Source organism: Fukomys damarensis, unplaced genomic scaffold (genome assembly GCF_012274545.1).
Source record: "Fukomys damarensis isolate Sample0158 unplaced genomic scaffold, DMR_v1.0_HiC HiC_scaffold_2, whole genome shotgun sequence".
In the NCBI taxonomy this organism is placed as follows: Eukaryota; Metazoa; Chordata; class Mammalia; order Rodentia; family Bathyergidae; genus Fukomys; species Fukomys damarensis.
This window is the reverse complement of record NW_022900914.1, coordinates 2,824,824-2,838,623: the sequence shown is the minus strand read 5'-3', so window position 1 is coordinate 2,838,623 and position 13,800 is coordinate 2,824,824. Positions and strand designations below refer to the sequence as shown.

General features: G+C 52.3%; 1 protein-coding gene across 3 annotated transcripts in view; it reads left to right on the top strand.

The window, feature by feature from the left end:
* Positions 1-12,990, top strand: part of Hs1bp3 (HCLS1 binding protein 3) — a 40,624-nt gene extending 27,634 nt beyond the window's left edge. Inside the window, exons 7-10 of one of the 3 annotated variants that reach the window (XR_004516980.1) lie at positions 2,915-3,110; positions 6,120-6,212; positions 7,633-7,766; positions 8,687-12,990. Coding sequence is in view for 1 of the 3 variants with exons in the window: in XM_019206629.2 (XP_019062174.1) it covers positions 2,915-2,993 (79 nt within the window). In the remaining 2 variants the exon portion in view is untranslated. Of the gene's footprint in view, positions 1-2,914; positions 3,226-6,119; positions 6,213-7,632 lie in introns of those variants that run through there. The other 2 variants (XR_002025151.2, XM_019206629.2) reach the window with 2 other exon arrangements.
* Positions 12,991-13,800: the final 810 nt, after the last annotated feature.

The window sequence follows — 13,800 nt, the reverse complement described above, 5'->3', positions numbered from 1 at the left end:
CCCGCTCCTGGGCCTGCCCCAGCGTCACGTCCTCCCGGAGCCCCACGCAGACCTGCAGCCCCACCCCACCCTGGAAAGCACCCAGATATCCGTCCCTGTCTGAGGATGAATGCGCAGTGCGGACTGTGTGCCGTGCAGACCCTCCATGTGGAAAGAGAACGTCCGGGTAGACGGTGGAGGAATGGACTTCAATGCCGTGCTGACTGAAACAAGCCGGACCCCAGGCCGAGCGTCCATCTCTGGGATTCTGGTGCCGAGCCAGACCAGGTGACAGTGCGGGCCCAGCGCCCAGGAGGCCTGCTGTGGAGACGCAGACGCTCGCAAACGTGCTGCGCTGTGCCCCTGACAGGGGTCTTGTGCCCATCAGTTATACCTCGGGAAAGCTGGCAAAGGAAGCAGTGACCCAGACTGCACGCCTGCTGCACAGCCCAGCAGTGGCGATCGCGGCATAAGACGCCCACACAAGCACCTGCGCACGGGGATGTACCACAGCCCTAGTCCTCACCGCCAAAGCCCGGAGCGGCTGTGGGGTGCCCCGGGGACGCGTGTCCCTGCACTGCAGCGTTTACCGGAAATGCATGATACCGCGTGAAAGACACCAACCTGGATAGCGGTTCGATCCCCATTCTGTAGCACTCTGGGAAAATCTAGAGACCGAAGGAAGGCAAGGATTGCAGGGAAGGAGGGAGGCGTGGCGGAGGACGGGACTTCTAGGGTGTACAGTGCCGTCATCGTGCACGACCCCGGGAGCCCCGTGAGTGAGCGCGTGTGCACTGCAGACTTGTGGAGGTATCCGGGTCAGCTGTAACGCACTCGGCTCTGGCCCCAAATGTCCGGGAAACATCAAACGTATGGGACAGGAGCATTCAGAACTCTGCTTTCTGTTCAGTTCTGTGGTGAACCTAAAACTGCTCTTAAAAAGTAAAATCTATGTAAAAATAGAATACGAAGCAGAAGGAGGAGACTCCTTATCCCAGAAGATACCGGCCGCTGGGAGATGTCAGCACTGTGAAGAAAAAGAGGCCCCAGAGACCTCTGGGAAGGAAGGGGTCAGATCCCCAGGGTCCTGGAAGCCCTGGGCACCAGCTGGCCTCAGTCCCTCAAGCAAGCCTCTCTGCTCCTGGCACCCTTCTTCCCTGCTCTTCCCGGGGAAGCCACAGAGTGCACCCCGCGCTCGTCCTCCTTTCCCAGGGTGAGGCTGAGAGCAGCCCAGGGAGCAGGCAGATACCCCAGGAGCTCCCCAAACCCTCAGCAAGCTTCAGGACTGGGCTGTGTGGCCCCGAGGAGAGAGGAGGAGAAGGCACAGGCCTCCTGGGCCTCTGGGGTGGCTTTGAAGCTCAGCTGAAGTCTCCCAGACCCAGGGACGACAGGCTGCCCGATCGCTGGGCAGTGAATGCTGCTGGCTGCCGTCCTGGGGTGAGACTTGCAGTCCCGAGCCCCTGGGCAGTGCTGAGCTGACTGTGCCACAGGGCAGGGTCCTGGGGGACGGGACTGTGCTCCCCACTGCCAGCAGTGTCCTCAGGGAGGTGCTGGGCTGCGCTGAGCTGTGCTTATATCATAGTTGCAGGCCAGGAACTTCACATATCACCTGTGCCCTGCTTTATGCCCCAGACATTGTTGCTACTGAGAGGCAGCCTCCTGCTGGTGGCTCTGCTTCTCTGGAAGTCTGTTCCTTGGTTCTGGGGCTCTGGGCTCAGCTTGAGGAGACCTACACTTGGGTCTCTAGGAGTTGCGGTTAAGGGGGAGCCGCGGGGACCTCGGCCAGAGTCCCGCAGAGTGCCCCTGCTATCTCCGTGCTCACCCATCTGTCACTCAGCTGTACCCTTCCTGAACCTGTCTTTGGAGGGACTTAGTTCATGGAGAATTGTCTCTCTCTTCTTTGCATAGTAGACTCACATTTTTCTAATTCTTTTCAGGTTCATTTAGATCATTTAGGTTTTCAAGAAAATTGTCCGTTTTACCTAGATTTCAGATATCACTCTTATTCTCTTATAACTTTAAAAACTGTCTGTATTTGTGGCATTAGTTCAGAAAATAATTGAAGACAGGAGCTCAAACCTTGTTCAAATATGTTCATTCACAGCAGCTGAAAGGTAGAAGCCGAGCTTTCATGACTAATGAATGAATAAACAAAATGTGGCAATGGAATACAGATACAAGGGAATGTTAGTCATAAATCACATGAAGAATGGCAGCAAAATACCAGTACACAAAGTACTAAACCACAGTGATGTGGAGAACCCCAAAAATGAAGCTGAGTGGCAGAAGCCAATCCCAAAAGGCCACATGCATCTACTGAGTGGTTAAATGATATTTCTTTTCTTTTTTTTGGTACCAGGAATCGAACTTGGGACCTCGCACCTGTGAGGCAGGCGGCAGCACCACCGGGCTACATCCCGGTCCTAAATTACAGATTTAGAACATGTGTCTTTTATGAACTCTCAGCCTCTGAGAGCTGCAGGGTATGATAGGAGCAAGCCCAAGGCGAAAGTGGCCTGGCTGCCCGGCCAAAGGGTGCCAAGCCACACAGGCTGCACCCCGCGATGACCTCAGAAATCTGGGGGTGCAGAGGAGGCAGGTGGGAGCAGCGTGTTTCTATAGCCGAGGTTGAAATGCTGGGGGTGCAGGCTGCCTGAGAGAGAGAGAGAGAGAGAGAGAGAGAGAGTGTGTGTGTGTGTGTGTGTGTGTGCTCATGCGTGCGTGCGTGTGTGTTTCCTGTGACTAAAGCCGGCTGGGACTCCTCTCCCTTGGCCACATCCGGCTGGAGACAGGCTCCCCTCTGCTTTGGCAGGAAGCATCTGAGGTGCCTGTCAGGACATCTGCTTCGGTGTTCTTGGCAACAGTAGGCGTCCTGAGAGGGACTCGAGGCTGGGGACTGGGAACAGCCATCATTCTTTCTCCTTTTATCCTGCAGGGTTGGAACAGAAGCCCCAGCCTGGAGTTTCAAAGAGGGTCCCACGCAGGAAGGCAGAGTTCACACCCAGGAGGCCTGAGAACACCTGAACACCTGAGCCGGAGCAGAGGCCCTTCATGGGGGTGGGGCTCCTTGGGGCCTGACTTGCTTCTGACCCCAGGGGGCCAGTGCAGGAGAAAGACTTTGACTTGGACAGGTGAGTGCGAATCTCCACTTCCTCTTTCAGTGACTGGGCAAGTCTCCATGTCCTCAACTGCAAAAAGGGACAAACAGCCAGGCTTCTGATCCCAGCACTCTGGGAGCCTGAGGCAGGAGGATCAGAAGTTGGAGCCCAGCCTGGGCTACATAGCGATTTAGCAAGGACTTGTCTCAAAATACAAATTTGAAAAAGTCTGGGGATGTAGCTCAATGGGAGGGTCCTGGGCTCAAACCTCAGTGTCATTAATTAATTAATTAATTGGCAAGGAACTAGCATCCATTTCCAGTTTGGTGTTGGACTCACTGAGTGAGCGTGGGGGACACCTGAGTGGAGCTGAGCCCTCTGTTCAGGCTCTGAGTAGTCCTCAGGTCCTCCATCTCCACCCCCGAGGCCTGGCACTGATGTACTGCAAGTGTTTCACTGAGAACCCCGACCCAGGGCCGTGCCTGGGGAGACTCAGGAACCCAGAGTAGCAGGATGCAGGGTGTAGACTACAGACCTACTGGTTCTGTGCTCAGTGGGCTCAGGACTTCTGGGAAGTCAGCTATCTCTCAGAGCTCCCCTGATGGATGGAGGCTCCCTAGGGAGCAGAGGACGAGAAGGTGCCCTTGGCTGGACTGCTGTCACTGCCTGCTAGACCGGCCTCGGTCTCAGACCCATGAACTCCCATAAACTGTCATTTAAATATTGAACTGGGCAGTGGTCCCTCCCTGGCCCCACCCTTCCTGGCTGCCATGAGGTGAGCCGCTTTCCTCCGCCAGACCCCTCCGCCATGTCTTCCTCCAGCTATGGACCAGCCTCTCCTCCCTGCAGCGGTGGATGTTAGAACCACCTACCCCTTGCAGTGACTCTCAGCCCATCTCTCACTCTCACACCACTCAGTGGGCCAAGCTGGGTGATGACTTTTTGCCTGTTTTTTAAGCAGCTTTATTGAGATACAATTCAGGTATCACACAATTCACCCAGTTAAATTGTACCTCAGTGGCTTTTATTATATTCAAGTATGGACCGACTAATACCAAGACCAGTTTAAAAGTATTTTCACCACTTCAAAGAGAAACTCCATGCTCCTTAGCTACCACATTCCTGTCCCTTTTCATTTGCCCCTCTGGACATCTCATACAGAGGGAATGATAAATATGTTTTGGGTAATCCCAACTTCTTTCTCAGACTAAAGCTTTCACGCTTCACCATTGTTGCAGGATATGTTGGCACTGCATCCCTTTTTATGGCCAAATTATATTCCCTTGTGTGGATATGCCATATTTCATTTACCCATTTATCAGTTGATGGCTATTATGAATAATGTTGCTATGAATATTCATGTATAAATTTCTGTGCAGGGCCGGGGATTTGGCTCAGTGGTTCCACTGCCTGCCTCGCAAGCACAAGGGCCCAGGTTCAATCCCTGGTACTAAAAAAAGAAAAGAAAAGAAATTTCTGTGCAAATCTGTGTTTTCATTTTTTTTTTTTAAGGCTATTCCCAGGAGTGGAATTGCTGGGACATAGGGTAATTTTGTATTTAACCTTTTGAGGAACTACTAGATCATTTTCAAATGTGACTGTGCTATTTTGAATTTCCACCAGCAGAGCATGAAGTTCCTGTTTCTCCCCTCCTCGCTGACACTTGTCAGTGTCTGTCCTCACTAAAGAGAGTCTCAGTCCCGGATGGCATCTCCCTGATAACTAATGACTCGAGCATCTTTTCATGTTCCGAGTAGGCATTTGTATATCTTCGGAGACATGTCTTTTTATATCTTTTGCCTATTTTAAAATTGGGTTATATGTCTTTTTATATCACTGAGTTGTAAAAGGCCCTTATGCACGTAGATGTAAGCCCCTTCTCAGACATGTGATGTGAGAGTGATTTCTTCTGGCCTCTGGGCTGTCTTCCCCACGTCTTCATGATTTCCACTGAAGCACAAAAGTTTTCAATTTTGATAAAGTCCAGTTTTTCTGGACTTCACAGTGGCTGTGCTTTTGGGATCCTAGACTTCCCAGTTTTTAAAGTGACATGACATAGGGAAATATGTTCAAACCAACAGTTTTCAAAGCAATCCACTGAGCGAGCAGTCCTAATGAAGGATTTGAGAATTGTTCAAGAGCTGCCGATTTTTTTTTCTCTTCAAACCCATATTTTTAGAAAAATTCTTTCATTATATTCTACTTCATACCAAAAAAATCTGATGTCACTTTTGAAAATTCAAAGATGCCATAAATAAAGAATTCTGGGCAAACTATAAGTATGCAAGTAAGATGGATCAAAGAGTAAGGTAGAATGTAGGATTACACAGAGCTTTTCAGGGCCAAGGCGAAGAGGAAAATGCAGTTATTTATAACATTCCCAGGCCTGAGACATAAAAAAAAATCAATAATTTAATTGAGACATCACTTTCTCTGGCACAGAGGCCAGAAATAAATCTCCCCCATGGGTTTCCTTAAAGGGAGAATATATTTGGACTTTTCAGCTAGAGGAGAGCACACATGTACTTATGTTTTCACAGGTCAACTTTCTTCGTTGTGTATTTCTGGACCTGTACCTCTCTCTTCTCATCACACACAAAACTGTCCTTAAAGTAATCTTTTTCAAACATAAATAGGGGCTGGGGGAGTAATTCGGCAGTAAAGCCCAGGCCCTGGGTTCCATCCTCCAACACCAACAGTAAACAGATCAAAAATAAAAATAGAAAACACAGGGGCTGGGGATTTAGCTCAGTGGTTCCACCGCCTCCCTTGCAAGCACGAGGACCAGAGTTCGATCCCTGGTACCAAAAAAAATAGAAAACACAGAAATGAGCATGTCTCTTCCTTTAGTCTTCAGCAGCTCCCCTGCTGTCGGGCTAACGTGTAGCATGACTGACTTGTCTGACTTCGCTTACAAGCTGTGTCATGATTTAACTCCTGCCCACGGGACCGTCAGATCCGGACCCGCTCCTCCCCTGCACCCAGCCTTCCATCAGTTCAGAGCTATGTCCTCCTACTCACTCAAACTGCTAACACACGCAGGTGCGCGTTCCAGGTGGGAGCGGATTAGAAGCACCGTGTTACACGAGTGGAGAGCTGCTGCAGGTGGAACACGGGGACTGAAACACCATTCAGGTATTCACAAGTGGAGACGGGTGCTTCTGCTCACCCAGGAGCCCTGAAGATCTAAAAGTTAGTATGGGGTACAGAAGTCGGCCCCTCATTCACGATGAAGATTCAGTGTGGCTTTATTATACTGTATTCCAAGAGGGCACGAGAACATGAGTGCTGTTAGAACAATTGTCTGTGCAGTCATTGCTCAGCCCTGGTGGGGGTTCGGTCCCCTCTTGGACCCCAGAGTCCCTAGAGGTTCAAGTCCCATATATGAAAAGTCAGAGCACCCCACACCGTCCTGTGGACCTTAAACAATCTCTAGATCACTCATGATGCCAAGGACAATGTAAATAAGTTGCTATTCTATAGTATTTAGGAAATAATGACAAGAAAAAAGTCTATGTATTCATTACAGACAGTTTTCCCCCAAATGTCTTCAGTTCGTGGCTGGTTGAATCTGTGGGTGCGGGTCACCTATACACTGGTTAATACAAGACAATTTTTTAATTATTAGCATTCAAATTAATAAAATATTAGTTCCAAAGAAAGCTTGATTCTTCAAAACAGTACCTTTTCATGAGGAAAAGAATCACAGCCCTGTAATTCTCTGTCTGTGCATTTTTTTTTTTTTTTTTTTTTTTTTTTTTTTTTTTGGTATGGGAGATTGAACTTGGATCCTTGTGCTTGTGAGGCAGGTGGCAGAACCACAGAGCTAAACCCTGGCCCTGTCTGTGCTAATTTTTAAGGAAAGAAAGAGTTTCTAGAGATACAAGATAAATACGTATTCATTGAAGAAAATACAGATAAAGCAAAGTTTAAAGTTCCACATAATCTTACTTCTCAAAGCTAACTACTGCTAAACTTAGAACTATTTTCCTCTGTATCTTTACTGCCTGTACATATGTATACAGTTTTAAACAAAAATGCCATCTCACTGACAGACTGTGGACGTGCTTCCTCCGGGTCGTGCAGATTTCCATATCATGCACAAAATTGCCCTCCCCTTCAATGGGCTGGACCTGTGCTGCCACGCTGCCGCACATCAGGCACGGAGCCACTGTCCTGTACATTTTGGGTTACTCCTCCTCCTCATCCTCCTCCTCCTCCTCCTCCTCGTCCTCCTCCTCTTCCCCCCCCCCAATTGTGCTTCCGGGAGGCTTTCTGGACCATGCTGGAACCTTCTCTTTAGTTTTCGGGGTTGGCTGAGACTTGAAAGCCCACTGTGTCTCCTGGTAGGGCCCCTGCTGCTTGCAATAGTGGCTCTTTGTGGCTTGCTGAGAACAGAGCTCTATTAATCCCTCTTTGTCTGACCTCACCCAACCTCGCCCTCTGTGTAGGCAGGATTCTTAGGCCCTGGGGACTCTTTGGAGCTGTTGTCATAGTGACCATGGGGGCAGGGTCACTGGGCCAGTGTTCCTAACCAGACCATCTCTGTCTTAAGGATACCCACAGACCATGGCTGTCCAGTTCTGAGTGAGCAGAGTGAAGGGACTGGCCTGGCAGCAAAGCCAGACTTCGGTCTGACCGCACTGAGAGTTCTAGGGTCTACCTGGCCTGCTCAGAAAGCCCCTGCGGGTAAGATGGCTATTGCCCCGTTTGGTCACTCCCAAACCCAGGCTTCAGCCCCTGCAGGCATCTCTGGTCATCTGAGGCCAGGTCTGGAAGGGCCGGGGTGGCTCTCAGGCCCAGCTCCATGCTTCAGATGGCAAATGAGCCCACGGAGCTGCATCTGATTGGAATCCATTTAGCAATTCAGGAACCGCACAGTCCTTCCCCACCTCCCACTTCTGAAAGGGAACTTGTTTGGAGTCTTTTTAAAGCAGCTGGTATTTTTACAGTAAGTTCTTTAAGTCTGATCTCTTTTTTTTTAATGCTTTTTTAAAAAAACTTTTTAATTACACAAATAGTCCATGAGTACATTTTCCTCAGGAAAAAACTAGAACATTGCAGATAAGACTCCAACTCCTCTGGCCTCTGTGCACAATTCCACAGCCCTCCCCACACAGAATCCGGCTTCGGTGTGTGTCCAACTGTGATTTCAAGTCATCTGAGCCTCACTTGCTAGAGTCAAGTGGCCTGGACAGGTGGGGACATAGTTCCATGTCCCCAGATGAACATGAGCCCAGGCATGGGGACTGTGGGCACCCCTTCGGCTTTTTGGCAGGATTTCCACAGGGATGTATGTGTTCCCTGGCTCTGGGAGCCTGCAAGACGGGACACATAGGGCTCCTGTGCTGTGTCCCTACTGAGCCTGGGTGTGATAGCTCCTCCATCTTCTTGCCCCATTTCCTGGTCTCGAGTCCCAGCAGCCCCTGCTGCAGGCCTGGTTTGAATGCCGGAAGTCTGGACAGAGACACTTCAGCTAGGCCTGGCAGTCTCTGCAGCCAGCCGCTGGACCCCAGGGACAGTGCTGAGGCTGTGGGCTCCCGCTCCCTCACCCCATTCCTCCATTCTCCCTCACTTTCCTCTCCTAGTGTCTGCCCCTTCTCCTCCAGCTCCTAGGATCCTTTCCAGAGAGAAACTCAGCTGGCCTTCTATCCCTAGAGAAGCAAAAAGGGAAGTTGAAAAGAGGAGCTGAAAGAGCAGCGTGATGGAGCCAAAGAAATAAAACTCAAATGATAGAGATTCAGACCTTGAAGACCAGTCACAGGAGGAAGGAGGCCTTCCGGCATGGGAGGTGGGTGCCATGCTCCTGACTTCCTGTTGTCTGACCTCCCTGCTGGGGCCATCTCTCCTGATAGAGGCTGGGCATGGCTCCAAGCACTGAGCTGAAGGGCCAGCCTGCTCCCCTGCCAGGCCCTCTGACCACAGAAGGACAACGAGAGTCCTGAAAAGAACAGCTTCGGCTTACGGGCTGGGAGACAGGAAGTGGATCTGCGGCTCTTGCAGTCTCCCAGTCCCCAGACGGAGAACCCGCCCCGCAATGTCAGCCCCCACTCTCCACTGCTAAGTGCAGAGAAATCACAGCCAGCAGGTTTCTGGTCTGCTTCCTTTGTTTAAAATCAGTGAAATTTCTTTTCCTCAAGCAAAACATCTTACCCAGAGCTCTAACGTACGTGACATAAAATCATTAAGACGGTTTCCCAGTGAAGTATTTTCTTGGCAGAAGTGACCGGAGACCACTCCTCCATGTGGAATCGGGCAACTGTGGGTTAACTGTGTTAATGGCAGCTAGGGGTTAACTGGGTGACTGTGCTCTTCGTGGGAGGCACCTGAGTGACCTGGACAGCTTCTGTCATCTGTCACCCAAGGAGCGAAATGGACTCAGAAAGCCCTGCCGGAACTCTTTGCTCCCCTCCCACCCTGCTTTGTGTGAATCCTGCTTGCTCTTTTCCTAGGGAAACTCCAATGAAGATCAGCCATGTAGATGTAAAAAGAGGCCCCCCCAAACCCTCACAGCCTTCAGAAAGCAAAAGAGAAGCCTAAGCCAGGTAGGGAGGGACCATCACAGAGGCACACGGAGGCAAGCGAAGCACCTAGCCCTCTTCGGCTGGGCTCACTGCCTCTGGAAACTGGTGTGGGTTCCCTGCTTTTTCTCATCCCTCTTCTCCGCCCCACCCTGGGGCTTTGTCAGCAGCAGCTCAGCACCTGAAGTCCCTCGGCCCCTCTGATCATCTTCAGTGAGAGTGACTCCCTCCACGGCCGCCTTCCCTGCCTCCATGCTGGGCTGGGCTGTCTTTGACCATCTGAGGAACACGACTGAAGACAGACCGCTCTGACCACTTAGAAATTCCCAGAGAGGACACACAGGGGCCCCAAAGGGACAGAGGGCAGCAGGCAGAACATACAGGATGTGATGGGAAAATGCAATAGATGTTTAAATTTTTTAAATACAGTACAAGACACATTGCCGTTAACCTCCTCAGAATCTTCCCACTTGCTCTAAACACACACGCCACGTCACTCTTGCCACTTTCTGAAGCGGACCTGGAGTCTCTCGGTTGAGTGTGTCCACAGGGTGTGACAGAAAGTACACTGCTGCTGCTGAGTGCCACACAGGGGGCAGGCTTGTGTGTCCTCATCTTCCTGCTCACTGGACCTGGCACTGTGCAGTTCTGGCTCTTCCCCGAAGTCAAAATGACCAGGAAAGGTGGACATTCCAAGTCAACTCAGGACATCAAGGCAGGGACAGTTATGTTCCTAATGACACGCAGGAAAGAGGACTCAGCACTGCCTCCGAAGATGGCAAGAACACCGGGATAAGTTTCGGGGGCTCTGGGGAAGTGTGAGAGCAGCACTTCAGGAGGGCCTGCTGCGGACCAAGCCCACTGAGGTTACTCGGCCCCACTTGATTGTTGGCCCCAGCTTGGAACAACTAAGCAGCTCGAGGGCCGGGGTTTAGCTCAGTGGTTCTGGCGCCTGCCTCAAGAGCTCAAGGACTGGAGTTCAATCCCTGGTACTGGGGGGAAAAAAAAAACTAAGCAGCTCTGCCCTGTGGTGAACCCAAGCCTGGATCCCTGGTGATGGGCACTGGCACACGGCTCTGGCCTCCTGTCGAGGGTCAGCAGGGCTATGTGTGTCCCGGGGAAGAGCAGCCAGGAGCCACTAAGAGTCTGAGTGGCCTAGACTTCTCGAGCCCGGGAGTCCTCGGTCTTGGAACTTGATGTTTTTAGATCCTGGAGTTAACTCTGCCCACCCTGGCTCTGGGGATTTGTCCAGCCTCAGCTGCTAGCTGCTCCCTTCCCCTCTGAGCGGCCCATCCTGCAGTGGACTTCCAGGGCCAGGCCCGCTCAGCTCCATCAGCAGCCCTCCGCAGTGCCCTCCGCACCTGCAGGGAGAGCCAGAGCAGAGCGACCACATGACTGGATGGAACCCAGCCCAGCCTGGCACCTTGGAGGGCAGAACGCAGACCCTCTACAAGCATTACTTCTCAAGTACTGCCTGACTTCCGCTGAGGGACTCTGTCCCCAAGCAGAGTTGTAGCCAGCTCCGATGGGTGCACCATGGGAAAGATAACCCCTTCGCACACTGAACCCTGCGGATCCAGCTGAAGACTGTGGGGTTGTGTGGTGGGGAGCTGGCGAGCTGGGCCTGGGGTTGGAGCTAGGGAAGCTTCTGAGAAGAACCTGGCCTGGGTATGCAGGGTCCCATGGCTATAAAGTACGGAACCAGTTTTCAGCCTCGGAAAACCCCTGGGAGTGTACAGGTCCCGGAACATGTATGCACACCACCTTTGTGAGATTCTCCCCACAGACGGTCCCCATGCCAGAGAGAGAAACTGAGTCACAGCCAGCCCACGTGGGAACACAGAGCTGAGCTCGGTTCTCCTGACCCCTGTGATTTTCCACACTGTGTGTCCCTCCCAGAGAACTGGTGCCTGGTGCCCGCCGGGAACACGTCTGAGGCCTTAATTTAGGGACAGTGCTTGGTGCTGCTGTCAGACCTGGGTGTTCGAGGGGTGGCATGCTCCATGGGATGGAAGGTGTGACACAGTCCAGAGGGGCTCAGCCAATGCGGCACCTTCAGCAGGGGCTTAGCACCTGGGGGAGGGCGGCTGGAGTTCCACAGTGGCCCACAGCAGGGCCCAGAAGGTGAAGCTTCAGAGGCATCGCACACCATGGTGCGCTCGGCTGAGGGTACCAGGCAGGATGTTGACGGTTCACAGGGACCGCGAGGAATAGCTGAAGAAACGGGGGACGGGCCACCAAGCACAAATGTAACCGTGACAGGCAGGAAGAAACAGGACAGAGGGTCAGGAGGGAGAGAGTGTGGAGCCCAATGGAGAGACCAGCGCTCGTCAGTGGCTCTGGCCCCAGCCTCCGCCTCCACTCTCTTTGGTGGATTTATGGAAAAATCACTCCATGTGCTTTCTGTATGCCATCATCTGATATGTGTAGCATGTGTGTTACTAGCGTGCTGTTTGCTTTTGCCAAAGCTGTTTCACTGTTGAAGCGACTGGCCTTTCCGCTGGGACATATCTGACACGGGAAGTGCTTCTTAGGGAATAGCTGCGTAAGTGGGTCCAGAGGTCGCCTCCTCCCCTTTTGGGGTCTCTTGTTTGGTGAATTGTAAACAAGCTTGCTTCCCTCCGAAGGGCATTTTCCTGAACCTCTGGGATGTGCTTGCTTTGTTTCGCTTCCCAGGAGGCGCGCCCTGGTGGAAAGGGGTGCGCTGTGTGGAGGGGCCGCTGGAGCTCTGGAAAGGGCCCTTTCTGCAGCTCCCCAGACCCATGCTCTGTTCCAAGGCCTGCCTGAGGCCTGGCTTTGCCATGGCAGAAATGAAGACACCAGCCAAAGCCTCTTCCCTGCGAAGCATCTGTGTCTCGAGGTCACTAGTGCGAGCCCAGCCCAGCTGGGAGAGCAGGACGAGCTGCCCCTGGAAGATTCCACCACTGGTGTCTGCCACAGCCACCGCCAAGGGGCCACGGGGTCCCCAAAGAGCCAGAGTCTGCTCACCCCACGCCGGGCCCCCAGGTGCTGGTCCCCACCTGGCCTCCCCAGCTGTCTGACGTTGAAGGGTTTCCTTCCTGTGGATGGGGTCCCAACACAGACCTGTGGGGCTCATGTAGGGATCAGACAGACCCCTGCCATGCCTGGCACAGGGTGGGATTGAGGGTGCTCTCGTTCATTGCTGCCGCTACTGCTGCTACTGCTGCTACTGAGTGGACTGTGGACACACTGTCCCTGGAGAGAGGAAACAGGCAAAGATGGCCAAAGAGCGGGGCCGGAGAGAGCTGACCTTGGGACTTCGGTATTTTTCTAGTACAGTGGACCCTCGAGTTACGACCCGCCTGACATAGAAACAACCTGGGTTACCACCCAAATTTTTGTTTTAACTTACAAATAAAAGTCTTCAGTTATGACCCTAATGCGGGCCACTTGGGCTTCCACACGGTCTCAGATACAGATTTAACCCTTACAGAGTTCTGGAAGGAACGTTACACATCCTTTCCTGAGGAATCCTGGGCCAGTGTCTCGCTGAAGACACTGAGATCTGCCTGTGTGCAGGAGAGAGACTCTGAAGGCTGTGCAGAGGAGCCTGAGCCTTCACTGACCAAGTTGGGTTACAACCAGCCCTCGGGAACAAATTGAGTTTGTAAGTCAAGGGCCCACTCCTTCAGATCACCAAGCAAAGGATCTTAAATTGGGATGTTTGGTGGTGGGGCTCATGAAGGAGCTTTGAAGTCAGGAGATGAGCTCGTTCCTGGTGCTTTCCAGATCAGCCACTTTACCTGTGCATCCTTGGGCCCCTCATTTCTTTAAGCCTCAATTTTGTCTTGATAGCATGGGAATATTAGAAATGCCCCTGGCTGAGGTGTTGCGGGGTTTAAGTGAGAAATAATTTAAGAACACCTAACACATTAAAGCAACTACACAATCACCTTTGAGGCACTCAGAGTCCCCCCAGAAGATGGTGTTGTCTCAGCAAGGGGTCGGTGGCCACTCTGCTGAAGGCCCCGGCTCCTCTCAGTATGTCCCAACGCTGACCGCTGCAGGGGTCCTCACAGCAGTGACAGTGAGGACTGGTCTGGCCCACCCATGCTTCGAGGGAGGCCAGGGCCACCGGGCTGTCACCTCGCTGCGGCTCTCAGCAGGCTGTCCTGAGTGGGAGATGCAGAGGGACAGCCCTTCCCAGGGTCCTCTGGGGCTGGCCCCACGCCTGTCTTGTC